Source organism: Terrapene carolina, unplaced genomic scaffold (genome assembly GCF_002925995.2).
Source record: "Terrapene carolina triunguis isolate 2854851 unplaced genomic scaffold, T_m_triunguis-2.0 Scaffold629, whole genome shotgun sequence".
Lineage (NCBI taxonomy): Eukaryota > Metazoa > Chordata > Testudines > Emydidae > Terrapene > Terrapene triunguis.
In genome coordinates, this window is record NW_020664980.1 from 1,794,593 (window position 1) to 1,817,743 (window position 23,151).

The window sequence follows — 23,151 nt, forward strand, 5'->3', positions numbered from 1 at the left end:
CAGCCGGTCTCCTGACTCCAGCCAGTGCTGTAACCACCTCCTCTGCTGTTGACGAGAGGTCACATCGTCAATCGCTTGCCCTCTCCGTGCAGCTGCATTTCCATCTTTTGTTTAGACCCTTTAGACACTCCCATTGGGCTAGCCTGTACAGCTATTTATATCACCTGCGGCCACACCCCAGCTCCCAAAATTCTTCCTCTAGCCGGTGAACCTTTTAAAATGCCTAGTTCTGCTGTCTGAACTTTAAGTCAACCGTGAAAAGGAGCAGGGGAAGCTGTAGTTCTCTCTGCCAGGCCACTTTGGTGCGGGGTGGGGGGCGGGGCGGTACACTCTCAGTCTGTGTCTGTTTGACTCTGCATGTGGGATGTGAGTTCATGGCCTATTTTAATGCTGCATATTTGGGGTGCAGGGAGGGGTGAGGCTATTTCAGCTGCGGGTAATTAAGGATTTAGGCAATACAATAATGGAGAGCCTTTGCATGGTAAAACCTTGGCTAATTTCCAAGCCTTTTCTCTCCGGGTCCCAGAGCCAAGGTGCAGTCAGTGTTCAGAGCGTTGTTCATTAAAACCCCTTCCCCACCCTGTTTCTTTGTCTTGTTTGCACATGATTGAGAATGTACAAACAAACAGGTCTCAGGTGCATTGGCTGTTGCATGCAGAAGAGACCCCCAGGAGGATATTTCTCTCATTTTATGCTAGGTTGCCAATTGCAATCACTATGGTGATCGTTCCAGAGTTCATTAACTGAAGAAGAGTTTGGGGGTGGGGAGATATAGGGGGGACAATCTGAACTTGCTGTAGGAGGAAGGGCTGTGAGTGAGAGTTCAGAATGACTGTGGCTGCTGGGAGCAGATGGAACCTTCAGTCAGTATTGGTTGGGGGGCTCTGATACTAAAACGCTACTTCCCTACCAATGGAAATAGAGGAAGATGCTGCTGTTGGTACTGGGTGGTGTTGAGAGTACAGTAAGGGAGGGATGGGTTTTGAAAAGTGATGGGGCAGATCAGAACATTGCCAGGGTCGGAGATTAGTTTAAAAAAAAAAATCTGATGATTGAAGGGGACTGTTTATATCCCATGTATCTTCTTTTGAGAAGACTAAATCCTGTATGGCATCCCTAGAAAAGACTTTTAGAAGTTGTCCTCGTTGCTTGTCCCTGGAGCTGGGCTGGTTAGACTCAACTGTAAGTAGTTAAGGTTGGTGGTTGATCCTTATCTCAAATGTCAGAGGTCGGCCAGAGTATTAGCTTTTGAGGTTTGTGGTCTTGAGAGCTACTTGCCCTTCCTGTACGACCCATTAATATTTTGTTTTTTCGAAGGTCTTTCCTTACTACTGTTGCGGACGTACTTCCCCAGAAGAAAAAACTATTGCCACCAAGCCAAAAGGGACCCTTGTATAATGTCAGGTCACATGAGCTTGGGTTGCCAACATGGACAGTATCCTTTCAGGTGCAGATGGAAGTGGAAATGTAGGCCACTGGCTATACAAGCTGGTGTCCGTGGGCAAAGACTCTTCCATTTGAGCTAAAACAACTGCCAAGTTAGCCCGCGCCAAAGGCTCTTTTCTCATATATCTACCATCTAGATGTATTACTAGCCAGACCAGTCTTGTGTCAATAATCCACAAACAGTAGGACGATCTTGTGTGCTTTCCATTGACTTGGCTAACTCTCCAGGGAGAATCCCAACTGTTCCAGCAAACACAATAGTTTCAGTCCAACTCTCTCGTGTGCTGCCATTGGACTTGTTACCACCTTGATTGAACAACCACCACCGTCCCATGTAAAATTCTGGTGGTTTCATACATTTGTCTTTTTTCCCCTTTCTCAAGTAGCATTTAAAATAACGCAAAGTGAATTCAGTGTTTATGTATAGGGAAATTACATGTAGCCATGTTGTAAAAGAGCCTCAAATGTGTTTCCAAAATTTGTGCACACAACCATTTTTGTGCGTAAAAGCCAAAGGGGTATATGTGTAAATGCGCTTGGGGAAGCCATTTTGGAGGCCTTGGGGAAATTTGCTGTAAAAGGCCTAATTCAGATCCCTGAAATGACAAGGATTTCCAACTTAAGTCTTGACTCACACTGTTATTTACCTGGATTTTGCTGCTTAAAATGATAGCCACAGTTCTTCCATCAATATACGCTGGAATACAGAGGCACAAAAGCTGTTACTTTGATGCTGTGACATGTTAGATTTTCATTACAGCTTTGGTGTAGTAACAACCTCAGCTTTGCTATAGCTACAGTCTCATTATGGTATTTAAGAGCGAAAGAGCTGCCATACTGGGTCAGACCAGTGGTCCATCTGGCCCAGTATCCTATCTCTGGCAGTGGCCAGTACCAGAGCTTCAGAGGCAGTGCACAGCCCAGGGAAATTTTGGGGAGATTCTCCCCTGTCTTCCCCTCTCTGTTTCTGGCAGTCAGAGGTTTAGGATTGCCCTGACTATCTTGGCTAATAGCCATTGATGGACCTGTACCCCATGAACTTATCTAGTTCATACCTAGGCCAATTATACTTTTGGCCATCAGAACATCCCATGGCAATGAGTTCCATAGGTTAATTGTGCGTTGTGTGAAAATGTATTTCCTCTTGTTTATATTAAACCTGCTGCCTATTCATTTTATCGGGTGACCCCTGGTTTCTGTATTGTGGGAAAGGGAAAATAACACTTCCATCCCATGGAGAGATGAGGCTCAGGGCAGGTCTACACTACAGCCCAGATCGACGCTCTGAGATCGATCCACCAACGGTCGATTTAGCGGGTCTAGTGAAGACCCGCCAGATCGACAGCAGATCACTCTTCAGTCGATCCCTGTACTCTACCCCCAACGAGAAGAGTAAGGTAAGTCGACGGGAGAGTTTCTCCCATCGACTCCCCGCGGTGTAGACCCAGCGGTAACTCGACCTAAGGTACGTCGACTCCAGCTGTAGCTGGAGTTGCATAGCATAGGTTGACTTACCTCGGTAGTGTAGACATAGCCTCAGTTGTGAGTGAATTAATCAAGGTAAATGTCCTGGATGACCTAAGGTCTCCATTGTTTGCACAACTATGTGTTCACATAATCAGACTTCGCGTGTGTGAATCTACTTTTTTATTTTCTGACTTCTAAAATAAATTCATTCCCAGAACACATCTGTTCAACTGTGCAGTGGTTCACGATGACCTCAGAATTAATACCCTGATGGGTCTTTAGTGATTATAACATGGATGCTCCTCGACTATTCTGTAGATACACATGCGATATAGCTTCAGAGAAGTCTTATGCCACTTGTAACAGGAAACAGTAGTGTTGATGAATCAGTGGATGGGGAATGGAACACATAGCCTTGCCTCTCCAAGGTCACTTTTTAAAATCCAGTTTAAGTCAATATAGTGACCAAATATCATTGCCACAGAAGGGCTGCTTGGAGGTTTATATGTAGGGTGACCATATTTCCTATGCTGAATACGGGACACCTGGTAAAATTACACTTATTCAAGCAAGTTCAACAGCAATCAATCAAAACTATGCAGTACAAACATTCAAATTAACATCAAGTGTATTGAGCCCCGTTAAAAAGAAATACTGCATAGTTAGATTCTTTTTATTTACCTTCTTATCTTTAAGGCTTTAGGGTTCACATTGGGAGGGGTGACACCCCCATTCCACCCACATTCCCGTACACCTCTCTCACGCAGGGGATGACCGACCTACCTGACCCTCCCTGCCTGGTTCTCTCTGCCCTCCATATCTAGCTGGGCCCCCGGGACGGACCTGCCTCTTCTGATATCTGGCGCCACGTCTTCCTGAGGCAACACATGCCGGGGGGACAGGGACGGATGCAGGGTCACATGCCGCCCTCCCCAGATTTCTGCCAGGGTTCACACCAGAATGTGGCCAGCAGCAGCCTTTCGGCACTGTGTGGGAGGGAAGGGACGGGAGCTGCTTCCAGCTGGGGGGGGGGGGGGGGGGGGGAGGGGGAAAGAAGCGGGGGTTAGCTGCTGCATAATGTCAAAAGGCAGCAAACACCTCCAGGTTGCTACTGGCCATAACCCAGCCGCCTCTGGCTACAGCACAGGCAGGAAGGGGTTAAGCCCTAAGGATGATTGTGCACCCGGGCCCAAGGAACCTGACTGCAGGGCTTCAGCGAACCAGGCCAGAGAGGTGGCTCAGCAGGGGAGGGTGCCTAGGGGATGGAGCAGCCCCATGTTCGGGGGGAGGGGTGGGGAGGTGAAGCGCTGACCAGGGGCGGGGTGGGCGCGCGGCGCGGGGGGGGGGGGGGGCCGGGGGGGGGGGGGGGGGGGGGAAGAGGGGAAAAGCAGGGAGAGGACATAAAGGACCAAAAGATGGGCAGCAGAGGCAACACATAACTGGCCGTTGCCTGGAGCCTGCCTGCACCCACGAGCCACCACAGCACACAGCCAGCACCGGCCAGAAATGGGATGGGGGTGAAGCCCTGCTGGCCAAGAGCTGGTGCATCTTTGCCCCGCCACCAGCCTTGCACACCCACACCCATTTTCGGCCACTGGACCCTCCCACCCCCATTCACCGCTGGTGGGCGGGCGGCTGGCGAGCAGGGATCTGGCCAGCAGCAGGACTCACCAGTACTGATTCGGGGGAGGGAGGGAGAGACAGAAAATACGGGACAATTTGCCCATTTTAAAGAAAAAGCAGGAGGGCTTAAATATGGGACTGTCCCTTTAAAAACAGGACGTCTGGTCACCCTACTTATGTGGAATGTGAAATGGGTGTGGTGGACTCCATTCCCATTTCCACTGGACACACATACCCACATCACAAAAACCACCAGCACTGCTGGCGCTTCTCGGCAGTCTTGAAGTGTTAACAGAAACCCAGGATTGAATGGGTTACGGAGACTGAGCTACCCCTCTGTCCTCTGCAGAGGCACTGTGGGGAGGAGAAGACAGTGCTGTTGCCCATGCTGAATCTGTTATATAGGTACTGTAAATAGTGCAGAACTTCCACATCCAGGGCTTGTACCTTGTACCTTATCTTGTACCTTTCACTAGTACTGAATTTTAGTTGTATATTAAAAGGAAAAACTAGAGATAAGTATAACTTTTTGAAAGGGTGATTTTTTTCCCCTTGTGCAATAGCTATACCAGATATCACTCTAAGGACAAAAAAGTGAGCTTGATTATGCTAGAGGGAGAAACCTTTCATCCTTGAGCTTTGGGGTTTATTTCACAATCTTGGTAACTTTCTAATCTTTGTCTAATAATATACAAATATCCAAAGAAATGGTAATGTGTTTCTTGTTACTTTATGCCAATTATTGACACAGAGCCTGATCTAAAGCCCAGTGAATTCAGTGGAAAGATTTCCATTGATTTTGTTGGGCATTAGATCAGTCCAATACTTCAGCACTGCTGCTGAATTCACATTAGATATTGGTATGTGGTATGGAAAGTATATGCATATTTATCATTTGCATGCTATGTTTAGGAAGCATTGAGTTCTTTCTCAACAACTGAAAAAACACCTGTGCTTTGTGTAACTCATCTGTTACGTCCTATCTGTTAAGGTGAAGTAATGCCAAAGACTCAAAAATTCAGGTTGTATTAAGCTATTTGCCACTCCTCTATTTCTGCAAACCTGTTTTATACAGAAATAGCTTAATACAACCTCAGCACATCACTAAACAGTCAGAATTTATAACCTAAACTAATTCACACTGCACATGTTGTATAGAAGATAATGTATTTGCTAAGCACAGCTGTTTTGCAGTAAGAAGGTTCCTTGCAGTAACAAGTATATATTTTCTAACACTCATGACTGCTTTATTTCTCCATCCACAGAGTGATCGTCTTCTTATTAAAGGAGGCAGAATAGTCAATGATGACCAGTCGTTCTATGCTGACATTTACATGGAGGATGGTCTCATAAAGTATGTACAGGATTCCCATATTATCTTATCTACTCTTTTTACCTCTTGACTGCAGGAATTGTAGGTCTGTGGGCTATTGTATGCCAGTCCAGGTTGGGTGGAGTCTGTAGTTTGCTTGCCCACCTGGTGAGACACTGAATTCCTTCTCCTTTCTCGGTGAATAAAATTCAGTTAAACTGATAAGTTATGACACAGTATCCGTTGTATGCTGAGATAATATCTAACTGCAGCGGGAACAGGAATGATCTTTTAGTTTCTGTTTTGTCCAGTATCCGGCAGGATTATGTCACAAGAACGACACTTTCCCTAATTATACAAGATCCCATTTGTTAGAGCTAAAGAGGATGGATCTGTGCTTTTGAGAAGCTACGTCTTTAAAATTCCCAGAGCTTTCAGGCAAAACTGTGAATCTCATCTTTTCATCTGGCTTCTGGATGTGTTCTGGAGTACAATAATGACTCCACTGTTTAAAGGCTGAAATTGTTCTAATGTGTAAAGTATATGAAATGGGACTAAATCCCAGTTTGGTGGATTGCAAGCCCTAGGATAGTTCATAGCAAGGGAACTTAAACACTTCCAAAAAAACATGCCTTGCCCTGTGGTACAAAGAAAATATTCACCCTTCCCTTGATGGAAATGTATTTTTAAAACCTGCAGTAGGAAAATAATTTTTAAGAGGCATGTCTGTTTTAAGCCTATTAACCACTGGTTTGGTGCCATGAAGGAGTCATGGAAAGAAGTAGTGTTTACCGAATATTCAGTACTGGTCTGCGAGAGGTGTTCTAGGCTGGCTGACACTGAAATGCAGGGAGCAGGGATATAGTCCTATTTTACGTCCCTTCCAGATACACCAAAGAGATTGAAAGTTCTCTGATGAGGCCAGACAGTCTTTTATCCTAAGTTTATAGGGGCAGAGTGAGAAGAGGATTGGTGAATATAGGACTTATAGGGGCAGGGGCTATGGGTTTGGGTGCAGGAATCGATGTGCAAAGGGCATTGAGATGCATATGTGGGGCTTATAGAGAAGGGAGTACTAAGGTGTAGGTGCACTAGTTTATAGGAGAAAAGAGAGGTAGGTGCCCATGGGGAGGAGGATTTTATACTTTGGGTGCATCTAGGGAGGGGAATGTTATGTGGATATAGGATACAGAATTCCAGGATTGTAGGGATTAGAAGTGAAGGAGCATTTTAGGTTTTAGGTACGTATATAGTTGAGGGTTTTTAGATACACAGGGTCTTAGAGGAGACTTTTAGTGAACTGGGATTTTAGCTGCCTTGCCCACAATGCAGTACTGCAGTTAGCAAAGGTGTCCTTCCTCTCCAAGGACAGGGTCTAATGGGAATCTCCCTGAGTGGGAAGGCATCTTCCCTAATTTCATAGAAGCACGGTGAACACACGGCTTGAAAACCACACTTGAGTTCACAAAAGCTGCAGCCAGCGATGTCTGTGAGAGAGGCCTTTGTTTACTTTAGGGACCTTGTGATGTGAGTGGAATGGCAAAACCCTGCAAACCCAGGGCTGGCCCAGCAACTGTATCATTGCTCTTAGGAGTTCTCATTCTTTGTAAGAAGTAAGCCTCAGACTTGAGCCTTAAGGGGTGGGGTGGGGAGATAAATATATTTACTGGGGGCAGGGCTGGCATTTAGAGATTTTGAAACCATTCACTCCTTCTAGCCCTTCCCAGTCACTCATACATTAAAGCGGTCCTGTTGAATGAACTCCTTGTGTGGTGGTTTCTGCAGAGCTTGTTCACATTGGTTTAGGTTCTTGCTGTCTTCTGTGTTTAGATTGTCTCAAGTCCACTGCTGTCTTGTACTGATAGGGGGTTTTCCCTACTTTGGTAGGTTATTGGTAGAGTACGTTCTAGTCAAGTTTCATATGTGTGTGGCTCACCATCCTGATTACTATCTCATCAGGCAAATTGGAGACAATCTAATCGTCCCTGGAGGAGTTAAAACCGTAGAAGCCAATGGGAAGATGGTGATCCCTGGAGGAATCGATGTCCACACTCACTTGCAGATGCCATACAAGGGGATGACCGCTGTGGATGACTTCTTCCAGGGAACGAAAGCAGCCCTGGCTGGCGGAACCACCATGATCAGTACGTCCATTGGGCAGTTCCTTTCATGTTGACTCCACAGAGGCTTTAAAAAGGGCCTGCTGCATTCAGCATCCTATACTTGCAAAAGACTAGCTTGTTTACTGTCTTGGCTTCTGTAGTTCCTGAGAAGGGGTGTGTGTTGTGGTTGGAGTTTGGGGGTTTTTTTGGCAGAAGAAGCTTGGGCGAGAGTGACAATGGAAAGGGGCTATTGTTATGCAGAAAGAAGGGTGCGGGATGAATTAGGAGAAGGCAGCTGTTGGAATGGGATTTGGGGAGAAATGCGTGGGAGCTATGTGGGCATAGGGGAAAGGAGTTGGGCAGCTGGAGGAGACCCTAGCAGGAGCTGTGGAAAAAGGACTGGTGTCAAAGAGGGGTAATGGGGAGCATCAGTAGATATGGGGGAGACCCAAGGAAAATAGGAAAGAATGGTTGAATAGAAGGAGAACCGTAGCAGGATCTAGGTCAGAGGTGGGCAAACTACGGCCCACGGGCCACATCCGGCCCACGGGACCGTTCTGACCGGCCCCATAGCTCCTGGCCCAGGAGACTAGCCCCCGGCCCCTCCCCCGCTGTCCTCACTCCCCCGCAGCCTCAGCTCACTGCGCCGTGGGCGCAATGCTCTGGGCGGCGGGGCTGCGAGCTCCTGGGGTAGCGCAGCTGCAGAGCCCGGCCTGACCCGGTCTCTGTGCTGCGCAGTGCATGGCTGGCTCCAGCCGGGCGGTGCGGCTGTAGCGCCGCCAAGCACCGGTGTGTCAGGCAGTGCGGTAAGGGGGCAGGGAGCGGGGGAGGGGGGTTGGATAGAGGGCGGGGGAGTTCAGGGGGTGGTCAGGGGCTGGGGGTGTGGATGGGGTGGGGGCGGTCAGAGGCCGGGGAACACAGGGGTTGAATGGGGGCGGGGGTTCCAGGGGCGGTCAGGGAGAAGGGGGGTGGATGGAGCAGGGGTCCCGGGGGGGGGGCTGTCAGGAATGAGAGGAGGGATTGGATGGGGCAGCAGGGGGCAGTCAGGGATCCCGGGGCAGTTAGGGGACAGGGAGAGGGGGGGTGGATGGGGCGGCGGGGAGCAGTTAGGGGCGGCGGGTCCGGGGGTGGTCAGGGGACAGAGAGCAGGAGGGGTGGATGGGGCAGGGGTCCCGGAGGGTGGGCCGTCAGCGGGCGAGAAGCAGGGGGGATGTCAGATATGGGGCGGGGGCCAGGCCATGCCTGGCTGTTTGGGGAGGCATAGCCTCCCCCCTAACCAGCCCTCCATACAATTTCTGAAACCCGATGCGGCCTTCAGGCCAAAAAGTTTGCCTGCCCCTGATCTAGGTGGACTAGGAGATGCCAATAGAAAACTTGCCACCTGAGCAGCTAAGATCAACAAATTGTCTGCATCCATGCCCATGCAGCCAGAAGTAGTAACCTGCTATATAACAGAGGGAGAAACACATCTCTCTCTCTCGCCACGACTAAATTGTCTCTTGCCATGCAATCCCATCTCTTGGCCTGTCTCGCTGACATCTCCAATTAAAAAGGGGTTTAGAATAGAAAGTGGAACCGAGCCTGAACGCTAGCATTTGCTACCAGCAGACAGGGTCATCAGAATGTTTGCTAGATCTTAGCAGTAGTAGTATTTTTAATCTATCAGAATTGATTGGGGAGGGTTGTGAAGATAAGTTTCCTTAATCAATGGACAAAATATGCCTTTGGGTATTGAAATGTGAGGCTTATTAGTGCATCGACCCTACCTTGCTCAGAAGAGGCTCACTTGAGTGCCACAGAAGCACTTCTGCCCTAGATTACCAATAAACCACAGCACCTAACATATTGCGCCTCAAACTCTCCTAGAGGATTGATGAGTGTGCAATGCTTTGAAGAATGTGGGGTTAAATTCTGCTGTGTTACAGGTATGCAGCGTCAGTGAGATTGCATTTGTGTAGCTGAGAGCAGAATTTGGCCCATAATACACATTCTAAATGCGGAGTTTTATTTTTCTTGACCCTCATCCTGATTGCTCTTAAGTGTCACATATTAGCCATGTTAATATTTAGGTGCCCTACTGCAGCTGGGTAAGACATCTGCAATAAAACCCCAAACCAGGTGAAACTTCCTGCTTTGAAGTTTTGTTACCATCTTGCAACTGAGCCCAGTGTTTTTGAAAGATCACCATGGTGCATGAATCTTCTGAGTGATCCCTGGCCCAGCTTGGAGCAAACACGGGTAGGGTTATCATTTCAGTCCAACAGTAGGTGGAATGAGCACTTACTCCTGTTTTCGTGCTCTTTTGATTGAGGTTCACTTACATCAGGAAGGTAAATTCATTTGAACCCAGAACTCAAGTGAGGGTCATTTAAACCTACTGAAACTCAGGAGAGGGTCAGGGGACTGGGGTGGGTAAAAAACCTAAGGAGTTCATCCAAATCCACATCATGAGGTTGCACAGCTCCAGTGCCCACAGCCAGGGCCTCTGGGCAACTTAACAAAGAACAACAACAAACACAATATTCTTCACAATAGGGCAGCATGCCCAGATGAACTCAAGCACAGGGACAGAATGATACCCCAGTATCCCATGCTGTCCAAAGAAATAAACAGCACTAATGAAAAAGGAATCAGAATTCGTGATTCTTGCCCTCAAGGATGCTATAGGTGTGCTCTGGTTTATAACTTGGGCTTTACTGCAGCGGTCACAGCTGTCTGTGCTTTGGATAGCTTCTTAGGGTGTAAGAAAAATCATTGATCCAACTGCTGAAAGTTTGGGTTTTCTTTCTGCTCTCCTTCCCCTGGTGGCCACTGGAATAATGGTCTTCGTCGCAGCATCTGTTGTGTAAAATGGACTGCCGCAGCAGATTACATCAGGGACAATAAAAGGTGCATTAGGACTGCGTCTTAGCAGGAAACTAAGTTTTAATGGGGTGGAAGTAGGGGTGGGGATGGAGGAGGGTCCTAGTGCTTCCAGCTGATTTCTCAGCAGAAGCCTGTAAAAGCTCTTGGTGCGATGCCAAAAGCTGTTAAGCCAAGGCTCAGTGCATTTCCTGTCTGATAAATGCACTTCGGATGTGTCTGAGAAAATGATGGAGGGGGAAGCTCTGAAGACCTGCTTGCTGTTTTCATTTCCCCTTGTGCTGTGTGGGAGCCGGGGAGAGCAGTTTGGACCCATCAGGGTATTTTGTTTTAATCTGGTTGGGATATGGGAGGGCAGTAAGGCACTAAGGTAGCAGAGACCTGAGGCAGATTAAAAGAAGCACCCAGTAAAGGATGCAGTGAGAAGCCAGCAGTCACTGGGTCGCTGAGCACATGAGGAACCAATGGGATAGTGGGCACATGGCGTGGGGAGGAAGAGCCCTTCTTTCACACCCTCAATTCTGCTTGCCTCTCTTGTCACATCCAGTTGACCATGTGATCCCTGAGCCAGAGGCCAGCCTGACAGAAGCATATGAGAAGTGGCGAGAGTGGGCCGATGGGAAGACCTGCTGTGACTACTCCCTGCATGTGGACATCACCCACTGGAACGACAGTGTCAAACAGGAAGTACAGATGCTCATTAAAGAAAAAGGTTTGTGGAGAGATGGGGGGAGGGCCTCTTTGCCTTTGCCCTTTATTCCTCAAGTCTCTTTACCCTAATCTCCTTTTTCCAGTGAATGCTCCCATCAGCCTCAACTCCGGTGACTCAGTTAGCACATAGGCCCAGATCCGCAAAGTTGTTTAGGCGCCTAATGCTCATTGAAGTCAATGAAAATTAGATGTCTAATATCTTTGACGATCTGGGCCGTTGTGTGTGTGGCATAGGAAAGAGCATGAAGTGCGATTAAAGAACTGAGATTCAGGACTCCTGGGTTCTGTCCATGATTTGCAACCGATTCACTCTGAGTTTAGGCAAGGCTCTGTTTCTCGGTTTTTCACATCTGTAAAATAGGGAGATAATACTTCATGTGGGGAGAGAAGTTATGAGAGTTATTTCATTTATATTTATAAAGCACCATGAGATCCTCAGATCACAGTCCATGCGTCATTACAACACATCAGAGTCGTTGGGTTTTTTGAGTAGGTCTCACAAAGGGCCTGAGACACTCACGTGCTTTTGAAAATCTCGCCCTTAAATGACTTAGGCACAGAATTTCCACTGAAAGTCCCAACATGAAGGTACAATAACAGCATCTATGCTTATGCTAGTCAGTGGGGAAGTCAGCTGTGCATGCATCCGTCAGTCTGCTGTCTCATGCACATTCTGCATATGTCCTTCCAGACCAGTGGTCCTCTCTGGCTTTGAGCACGCTCCCTCCACCATCTTTATTAGACCTTTTTAGACAGTGCTAAAGGGGTTAAAATGAGTGGCAGATAGAGTTTTGGAGAACTGCCTTCTGCTATCCCCTTGTTTTCTAACATCTCTTGGGATCCTGTGTAGCCGTAGATGGAGAATTAGAATGTCCTGAAAATAAACAAACAAGAAGAAAACCAGAAAACTGTCTGCTTCACCTCTAGCTACTGCCAAAGGCTCCCATTCCATTAGGTCTGTGTAATTATCACATGCCTTGTGAATGTATAAGAGGGAGAGAGCTGGAATGGAATCATTTCTCTTTCTTCTTTTTCCCTCTTCTCCACCTAGGAGTTAACTCCTTCATGGTTTACATGGCCTACAAGGATTTGTACCAGATGTCAAACACAGAGGTAAGAGCTACATTACTGCTTTGTGTGCAATCATTGTTGGGCCCCTTTTATTTCATTAGAACAGTAGCTGGAAACAAAGCAGTGTACTGAGTGATCAGAGCAGGGCAAAGATGATCATGATTCAGGTTGCTAAATTTTACAGTGCGGCTTGCAGCCACAGTTGGTTTTAATCCAGAGGCCCTTGGAGTCTATTTCTATCAATCCCGAAATGCAGTGTTTCAGTTTGCTGTCAGCAGCTTGCTGGGGTGCATAGTCTTTGCATACTGCACCTCCATTTTAAAGATGTGATGATGTGGCTGGGAGGACCTGCAGAGGTGGTAGATACAAGTTCCAAAGGTTTGGTGAAATCTTTGAGTGCTTCAGTGGATGGCAGAGAGGCATTCTGAAAGGGGAGACATGGCATGTTCACACACCAAGCCTTGTTCTGACTGTGAATGAGGTCTGTGTTGTGCTGACACCAAATTCTTTCTCTCAACCCTCCATTGTTCTTACCTGAAGGCCTGTCTAGATTTCGGTTGAAAGATACAGCGTGGGAACTTTTTAAAGGTCAAACAGACCAAGTGAAAATGGCTGAGTAGTAATAATGTTTCCTCTTTCACTCTGTTTCAGCTGTATGAGATATTTAGCTGCCTGGGAGATCTAGGTGCAATAGCTCAAGTTCATGCCGAAAATGGGGATATCATTGAACAGGTAAATGCTATTCTACCTACACTGCTGCTGAAAAGTGTGGTATAGACAGAAAGATTTTGATGCTGTACATTAGAGGAAAGATACTGCATGGAAGCTGTGCAGACATCTTCTGGAATATATTATTGTTATTTAATATTTTATACTGTGGGGCACCTAGGGTCAGATTTTCAGACGTATTTAAGCATCTAAAGATGCAGAGAGATGCCTAGTTGGATTTGCAAAAGTGCCTAAGCAGGTTAGGTGCCTAACTCCCATTGAAAGTCAGTCCCACTAGATACCTATCTGAGTCTTTAGGTTCCTAAATACCTTTGTAAATCTGGTTCCTAGAGACCAACCAAGTCAGGGCCCCATTGTGCTAGGGACTGTACAAATACGTACTAAATGACCCAAAAAGATTACTGTCTAGGACAGTGGCTCTCAAACTTTTTTACTGGTGACCCCTTTAACATAGCAAGTCTCTGAGTGCGACCCCCCCCTTATAAATTAAAAACACTTTTTTATATATGTAACACCATTATAAATGCTGGAGGCAAAGCGGGGTTTGGGGTAGAGGCTGACAGCTCACGACTCCCATGTAATAACCTCGCAACCCCCCTGAGGGGTCCTGACCCCCCAGTTTGAGAACCCCTGGTCTAGGATATATATATTACATAAGGGAGACTGCCATGCCAGACACAGCTGAACATTTAGGCTTTGTAAAAAAAAAAAAAAAAATCCATCCATCATTGTACTATAAAACTGAAGAACAATGAGAGTGTTTCCATGAAAATTCCCCTGGTAATAATTTTCTTAACAAATCGCCATTTCCCTGCAATGTTGGCAGTCCAGCCCTACAAACTAACTAATCAATTTTTGTTGTTCAAACTGAATGAAATTAAACCGTGAAAAGTGAGATTTTTGCATTATTCTTTCACTTAATCTGAAGCAATAACTTCTACAATAGATGAGTTTTTGTTTGTTTTTAAATGGGTTTTGTTTTGTTTTTAATTCTGGCATGTCAGTGCCATTTTATGACAAAATTTTGCAGCATTTCATGCTCGGAATAAGAATTATTTTTTGGTTAAACATTGGCTGGAATACTTGTTGAAATTAGTGGGCAGTATTTTTAAAACTAGCTAAAGGAATTGCTTCCTTATGCAATGTAGACTTGCAGTCAGGGGAACTTACCAAGCAAAATGAAACAGCTGGGTTTAAAAAGAGGACTGGATAATTATTTGACTGTTAAAAACTTTTGCAGCTATGTAAATTAAGGTACTGATAGAGGTGGGATAATGAAATCTTGTGCTATGGGGAAGGGGGGGTGTTCCCCCTGTATAGACTTGCCCAATTGGCAGGGTGCATTATGGAGGGTTTATCTTCTCCTGAAGTGATATGTGTTGGCCTCTGTAGGAGGAATGGACTAATGGTTTGATACAGTACAGTCATTCCTATCTGATTACAGTGTGATTCCTGATAAGACACCATGGCAGCAGCCAATTTATGTGCTTGTGTGGGTTTTTTTTTTACTTTTTATTCTCATGCCCTTTGGAAACTGATGTTATTCCTCCCATGCCTCCAAACATATCTTCAGATTTAGGCCCAGGAAGCTTGGTAGTATCATAACATGAAGGTTTTCCAAATAGTGTTACCTCTGAAGCTGTGTTATCAGTGGGTACCAGCCTGTCATCCCGGTGGTGGATGATGCAAAATCACCATTCCCCAGCCTCATTTGCAGCAGCACTGGGGCTAATGCTGCAGAGAATTTATTCATTTGCTCTGCGTAATTTGATACCCTAGACTGTAGTCTGCCTCCTCTCATTAAAAGAAGTGAGACAGTTTCTCAGAAATGCTTTGGTACCTTTGCTCCTGAGGAAGAAAGCCGGATGGCACTGGGAAGGGAATTTGCTGGCCATGCTTCCCAGAGTCTGCTGCTTTTAGAATATTATATGGCTTCTTCATTGGAACCAAACATGTCTGGGAAAATGGCTTCTACCTGGGCTCTTCCTATATGGAAGCTGCTTTCCTCTCTATAGACTCCTTTGTGCTAGAGTGTTGGGTGGAGGTTATTTGATTTTTCCAGACATGCTGTGGCCAGCAATAGAAAAGCAAACGCCTATCAGGAAAAGATTAATATTTTCCAACTGGATGAGATTCTCGTGTTTTATATTGACTTCTCTTGGGTTGAAGTGGGCTCTGTTATTGCTTAAGAGCAGAAATAAAGGTACACAGTACCCTGTGCATGTCACTCTTATGTAGAAACAAGACTAATTTATCTTCCTTGCTAAACCCAGGAGTCAGTAGAAGACATTTCCGTTCACTGTTAGAGAAATTGATGCGCAGTGAATCAGAAATTATCCTAATGGAACACAACAGTCCATTGAGTCCAGTATGTTCACTCTAACAGCAGCCAATGCTGAAAGCTGCAGCAGAAGGAAAAGACCCTCACAATGTGCAAGGCCAGTTATGCTATAGTATGATGTGCAGAATACCAGAGCCATAGGGGAAGGGGGAATTTCTGCCCAGTACAAGGAAGCAATCAGCTTATGGAGCTGAATTCATGGGATATGTAATGGGGAAAATATTGTTTTGATCTGAAATGGATGGATTGCACCATTATAGTGCCTTGTAGTTGGTATTGTGGATACAGAGAATAGTACCTCTGTGATTTTGAAGAACCAGGGACAAATTTGCTCAGTTTTACTCTGTAGCACATCCTCAGTTTCTTCTTTCTCCTTTCTTTGGAGGGGGTGGATTAGGAGTAAAGTCTCCAAACTAAGCTCTGAAGAACCCTGCAGACGGCAAGAATCAATTTAAAGATCCCCAAAGTTAGTCAATGTCTGTTTTCATACGAAAATGGAGAGATCAAAGAATCAGTGTTGACTAGGAGTTCTTGCTACTTCAGTCCCACCCTAACCACCCAAAGCTGTGTGCAAGGTTTACTGGTGCTGTGCAGCCTTGAAAATTTCTTCTGCCTTCCAAGCTAATTGATACAAAATGTCACAAACTGGTGACTGATCCAGAATGGGATTAGATTAGGCTGTAAAAGTGAGGATGCTGGTCAGTGATCCTGCTTCTGTTCCCTAGGAGGAAGGTTAGGGGACTTTCCCCAACCCCAGCCCCTCTATTCTGGGTCATGATCTATTTTCTCTCTACTGTCCTAAGGTCACCCGTGTTTCGTATGAGTTTGATCCACATAAGAGAGAGGAGAGGGGGTAAATAGAGCAGAGTAAGGGGGATGCACCAAGCAGTGGAAACTGAAACAGGGGGATGTGGAATATGGTCCTTGTTGTTGGTGAAGATTGAGAAATGAAAAGAACATTGTTGAGTCATTATTTTGTCAGGTCTTTGTGTTGTGGCTGAGAAGGTAGGTGTAGGAGGCAAAAATGCGTGGCAATTATATATATGGCAATTTACCTCTTCAAATGTTGTATAGATATTAACTGTCACTACTGGAATCCCACCTTCACTATTCATCTAGATGTGATTTTTTTATTTTTTAGTGCCAACAGCATGCTCAGTGCTCTGTTAGACACAAAAATTAGAACAATCAGTGCCCCAAAGAGCTTAAAAGCTGAAAGACACTTACAGGATAATATTTCAAAATGCAACAGATTTGCACATTGCAGTAACATTTACATTCAGAATGCCTGACCCATTCATGACTGACAGACTGGAAGCCAGGTAAAGGGTATGGGGAAGCCTCTCCCAAGCTCTGTTTTCCCCATGTAACAGATTGCAAGCCCCCTGTGGGCTGATGATAACACACTGATAAGGATGTCAGTTAGGATCGATCTTCCACTGAGCTGAACAATTTCTGAATGCCAAGGGTCAGGCATACCATTAAATTCATGTACATGCCTGTCCGATTGTACTGTATGTGGTTGTGGTCCCTCATTATAGCAGTAAAATGTGTTGCCGATTGTGTGGTGTGGGGAAAGCAACCACACATCTAAAAACATTTTCATATAGGGCCAGATTCTGCTCTCATTGACACCCGTGAACTGTATTGATGTTAATGGAGCTGCACGGGTGTGACTGAGAAGAGAATTTGGCCTACAGTGGATTTCTTTTAGTTTTCATGATCTCTTTCTCAGTAGTGCTTGGATGTCTTTGGGAATAGCAAAGGCAGAGTAAATTAGACACATGCCTTCCCCGGAATTGTATTTGTTATTTTTCACCTGTGCTACAATTATATCAGACCTGTTTATTCTGAATTATCACTTCAAAGGAAGATTATCTTACTCTCAACCTATGTATTTACTTATCTTCCCCATTGTATTCTCTGTGTGTCTTGGTAGTCTTGTGAACCACCTGCAGCAAATCCACAGAGATCTGCTGTGCTATTTGATAATCTAAATCCTTACAAAATGCTGAGTAAGGTGGCATTTGTTTTTTGACATAACTGTCAGATCAAATTCAGAGTCTCTAAACTTCCCTGTGTCTTTTCATTCTTCTAGGAACAAACCAGGATGCTGGAGATGGGAATAACTGGCCCAGAGGGCCACGTGCTGAGTAGACCAGAGGAGGTAAAAGGCAAATGAAAAAAAGATTTACCATCCTTGTTACACTGAGGCGCTTTCCCCACAAGGTTTCAGCCATACTTAGCATACTGGTGTCTAACAGTTCTATTTTATCTATACTGGCAGTTCAACCATCATCAGTTCAGGGGAAGGGCCTTTGGTGATAAACCATGTTCAATAATGATTCAGTTTCCTAGCATAGATAGGAGTCCACGGGTCTTCCTGTAATGCAGCAGCCATAGGAAATCAGTGCTGTCAGGCTGCAGTTAATGCTATTTCTGATGCATTCACATTTGCTAGGTGATTCCAGTGGTGAAAGAAGCCTGAGATCAGAGAATCAGTGCACTGAAAATGAGAGTACCTTTAAAAAAAGGGCATCATCCATTGACTCTCAAAGTGCATTCATATTGTAAAGGAAAATAGTGCGGACTGTACCTCCAGCTTCTCCCTCATCTAATCTCTACTTACGGTCTAGAATGTGTTAAAATAAGACATGCAAAGCCTCTGGTGGTGGCAATGGGGGATTTTCCGATTGTGAATCGCTGTCAAGACATTTAACTGGATTATGTCTACTCTTTTTATTTGCCCATTAATCTGAGATCAATCTAATTTTAGATTATTTTATAAATGTCAGATTGTGGTAGCTGTGTGCTCAGAACTGTTTTAAACTTTCTACAACACATGGAAGCAAGAGAGAGAAAATATAACTGATATCTGCTGCAGTCAAAGGGAGGAGAGGGGAGTAGATGTGAAGATTTGTACTTCAGACGTACGATCAGAAATAAAATAAATCTGCTTAAATTAATGGTATACCGACGAGGTTTATATAATATATAGTTTATTCTCTTTGAGATGTGGGACATTAAAATGTCTCCTCCAGAAAAAAAGACCCAATGTTAACTCTACTGGAACAGATCCTCAGCTGGTGTAAATTGACATGGTTGCATTGACTTCAGTGGAGCCAGGCTGATATACACCATCTGGGGATCTGGTCCATTATTTGTTATCAGAAGGCAAATGTTGAGGTTTTCATTGTCCAAGGCTGGTTAAGGGTTGTGGAATGTTTTGTTCTTGAAGAGTGATTGGCTGGAAAAATGACTCTAAAAATAGCACTGGAAGGCGCCGCATTCCATCCAACTGGCTCCAGAGCTCATTGGTTCAGCAAATACACATTCATACTTTTTTTCCTACTTAATTATTATTTACTATTTGTTCTGTGGCAGGGCCTAGGAGCCCTAGCCCTGAATGATGACCCCATTGTGCTAGGCATTATACCAACACAGAACAAATTGCTGGCTCATCAAACTCAACCTGGGACCTGAAAGTCAGTTAGGGTTCTTCCTGCCTCCTCCATCCTTGCCAGGTACAAAGATTCCCCAGCCAGAACATAGAGTGAATGGAAGTGGAAGGGCTGCATGATGCAGTAAAGAATCCCCCTGGCTACAGCTGTACAGGGTGTGCAGCACTAGGGAGTGCAAACTCGTTTTTCAAGTGAGATTTGGATCCCTGTAGGGAGCAGAGATGTGGAGTAATGAGCTGCCATTTGTACACCATCACTTTAATTACTATAATTACACTTTAATTGGGAGGGAAAGATTGGCCACTGAATTCTAAATGCTAACATGTCTCCCAGTTGTTTGGAGGAAGTTCTCTTCTATTGCCTGTGACCTAATTGCCACTATGAGCTGAAAATCATATTGTTGTACACTGCCTATGCTTTCTATTTCCGCCCCCCAAATCCACAAAGTTTGGAAGCCCAGGCTACTTGCTCTCCAATGTCCACGTGATATGTGTCTCTCAGGTGCCTCCGCTGTTTCAGTGGCACAGAGCCACACGGACAATCTCATCCTTTCTGTCACGGAGCTGTCTGCGTGGCATTACACACTAACCACCAACGTGGTCTCCTCACCGTGAGGCCAGATGGCACATGTGGCCTGAACTCACTCAACATAGTCTGTCTGGTCCTGAATGTTTGCAGCCATATGGCACATGTGCCACCTTGGGGGCTCTTAGGAATTGAGTGGGGTGGTTAACGCTATAGAACCCTGCAAAAATTGGGAGGTTTTGGGGAGAATGAGGGATACAGTTAGAACTGAGTAAGCCATTTAAAAAAAACAACAGTACCAATGAGTATCTGGTGTGCCAGGGGTTTAACTGCATGGCTCCCCTTGACCTAAATGGGAATCATGAAGCTAAATATTCCTGTCCTCGCTGCTTTGAAGGTTTAGTTCTCAAGGTCTTTCCCTTGCTGTCTTCATCATGGGAACAAATGCACGGAAATTCTTCATGCATCCAGACCCACTGGGGAAGGGTTGAGTATGTGGCTGAGTCTAGCATAACCCAATGGATGTTCAGAGCACATCCAATCTTATAGCCAGATGACACAGGAGCAGAAATAGCACCCTTAGTATCATTTTGCAAGATGGAGGGGAAGATGAAGCTGATTGTGTACCTAGAAAATGTATCTGCAGACCAAGTTATACTTGTTCGCAAGCACAGCTCCTCTGTGACAGGGTTTCAGGTATCTCTGCTCTTAGAGCTCTATTTAGCACCTGCAAACATGTTACATGCAGAAGTACAACCTCATGACCAGCTAGTAAGCATTTGTTAGGCTGGAAATAAAAATAGACACAAGGGTTCTCAGAACAAATATCCCTTGCCATCTGACCCATAATACCCACTTCAAGTGCTCTAGACCCATTGTTTGTGGCTATGGTCTGTGAAGGCATCCTACTGTTCTGGAACCATTGCTCCTAGGAATAATTAATTGGGGGACTCCTTGGAGCTAGAATACTAGGCTGAGAGCAAGTAACATTCAACAAAACTTGTATGTTGAAGAGTCGACCTGTGGATGACAAAACATTAGTGTTGTTACTTGTCCTGTGTCATTGCAGTTTGAAGGGTCAATCTAGAGTGCGACAAGCTGTGTGTGTGGCATGTTCACCATAATCACTAGTGAGGGGAATGGGGTTGAAATGTAAGGGTGTCATGTCAGTGATCATTTGATACTGCAAGTGAACTGCTCCAAAATGTCATCCCAGTGGTTTGCAATATCCAATGTTAAGAGTATTTTGCAGTGGCTGAGGTTGACCCATCTCTGCATACGGACTTACACACACTTAGAAGCTTGTATACTGTATAATATTTTCTTCCGCACATTTTTCATTCTGTGCCCCCAAGAACCATTTTAGCACCCAGATGAAACATTTTTGTTGAATCCAGTAACCATAAGGACAATAGCGTAACGGGTTTGTGTGCATCGCTCAGTTTTCCAGTTGTGGGAGAAATCAGGTTTGCATAAATGGGTGTTTCAGCAAGAAGTGCTGGCTGCAGAAGGCAGCCTCTAGTTCCCCAGGGGAATTTGCATTATATGCTTATTGGTACCCTGCCCTTTTAAGGTTTGGGGTTTCCTTTTCTGTAAATTTTTTTTAATACTGAAGACTTAAGCCAAACTGTTGACAAAGATCTTGGAAGGCTTTTTGGAATGAAGTCAGGCTGAACGGGGGATGATGTAATTCTTCAAAGAGATCCCTCATGCTGAAGTACTGAAAGTACTGAAAATTCACCCTGTTACAACAGCAAACAAGATATAAAAGTCCAGGGCTGATAATCTTGGAGGCTGAAGTGGCAGAGTAATAGCACAAAACCCCAATAGCAGAGTAGCAGCACAAACAGACTCAGACAGGGGCAGAACTACCTGCAAAATAACCAGCTGCGAATTGCCCACACAGACAACCAAGCTTTAATATTAAAATAAATGCATGGTGAAGCCTGTGGTAGCAACTCAGCCCTGTGGAGAGGGAACTGAACTGGAAGCCAGGAATCATGATCCTGCTGCTGATTTGCTGTATGACCTTGAGCAAGTCAGCTAACCTGTCTCTGCTTCAGTTTCCACTTTTGTAAAATGAGGATAATGATGCTTACTCCCTACAGGAATCTCTTTCAGCTATATGGCTAAGAAACACCATAATAAGTGCTAAATATTATTAAAGGCTGAGAAGCTGGTGAATTTGTAGCAGCAAAAGATCTGGATCTAGATTAAGCGCAAGCTGGGGTTTATGACTCCGGGCTGGGCATCTGATTCCGTAGCACTCAGATCTATCAAGCTTTTTTTACAAGACTTCAGCCCCAAATGATCTATCTCATTCTGATCTTGTTGTTATTTATCATTTGCATTGTGGTAGTAGGAGTACGGTTGTGGACCGGGGCCCCATCGTGTTAGGTGCAGTACAAACACAGAACAAAAAAGACGGTCAGTATCCCAAAGATCTTACACTTTGAGTATGAGATAAAAGACAGAAGGTGGATACAGAGTGACCAACTGGGGAGCACAAGGAAACAATCAGACAGAATTGGTCATCTTCATAGGCAGTTGTCCCCATTATATGAAGACCTTGGAATTTCCTGTTGAAACCCAATGGGAGAGGGATGGTCTCATGGTGAGGTTAAGAGAGAGGGCACCCGTGACCAGTGAAATGACACAGCATGGTGGGATTCACCACATCGTGGAGTGGTTGGTGACTCCTCCTCCTTGTGTGTTATTTGCAACCTTTGTGTCGGTGCTGTGTTCCAGCTGGAGGCAGAAGCCGTCTTCCGCGCCATCACCATTGCTAGCCAGACCAACTGCCCTCTGTATGTGACCAAAGTGATGAGCAAGAGTGCTGCTGACATCATCTCGCAAGCCAGGAAAAAAGGTGAGTGGCTGCTGTCTCAGATCACCCTCCTTGCCCCCTGAGTGTGTGTTGCTGGAACACCTTCTGCAGAGGGCCTCTGTGTCTTTCTGTTTGTTGCTAGCAAGGAGACATGTCCCTTGAGCTAATTTAAATTAATGCCTCCTACTTCCCGAAGTGTCACCCAACCACTGTGAGGTTTTTCATGACTTGTTAAGTGGGGGTATCCTGGAGTCCTCGTGCCCCTTACGTGAAACTGGGTTTAGCAGGAAACAATTGGGGTAGAAAAAAATTGACTGCATCCCTGCTTACTAACATCCAGCCTGCCCATGGTCTTGAACCAGGCCCCTCACCATGGTCTCTGTGCACTTAGCTGGCCAGCTGCTTCTGTAGAGTGTGCATATGAGTGAGAGGCCAAGTTTGACTCAGAACTTGAAATCCATCATGGGGTTGATCTCTGGCTTGCATGGTTTTCTGGCTAATATGGGGATAGTTTGATGCGTGGCCCTTTGTACCAGGCCCATCTGGAGCTAACTCTGGTTGCGTGCCAGCTGCTAGCACATCAGGGATGGAGGGTTTGGTTTAAATACCAGAGTTTATCTCCGACCATAAAACGCTCTCTCTGCCAAGCAGAGGCGTATCGTCCATGTGCAAGT

At 45.5% G+C, this 23,151-nt stretch overlaps 1 protein-coding gene across 2 annotated transcripts in view; it reads left to right on the forward strand.

Annotated features, from left to right (window-relative positions):
- DPYSL3 (dihydropyrimidinase like 3) overlaps positions 1–23,151 on the forward strand; it is a 73,841-nt gene that overhangs the window by 42,440 nt on the left and 8,250 nt on the right. For both annotated transcript variants that reach the window (XM_024199357.3, XM_024199358.3), the window contains exons 2-8: positions 5,802–5,890; positions 7,808–7,992; positions 11,360–11,524; positions 12,575–12,636; positions 13,246–13,326; positions 17,763–17,831; positions 22,399–22,519. In XM_024199357.3, coding sequence (XP_024055125.1) covers positions 5,802–5,890; positions 7,808–7,992; positions 11,360–11,524; positions 12,575–12,636; positions 13,246–13,326; positions 17,763–17,831; positions 22,399–22,519 — 772 coding nt within the window. The remainder of the gene's footprint in view (positions 1–5,801; positions 5,891–7,807; positions 7,993–11,359; positions 11,525–12,574; positions 12,637–13,245; positions 13,327–17,762; positions 17,832–22,398; positions 22,520–23,151) is intronic.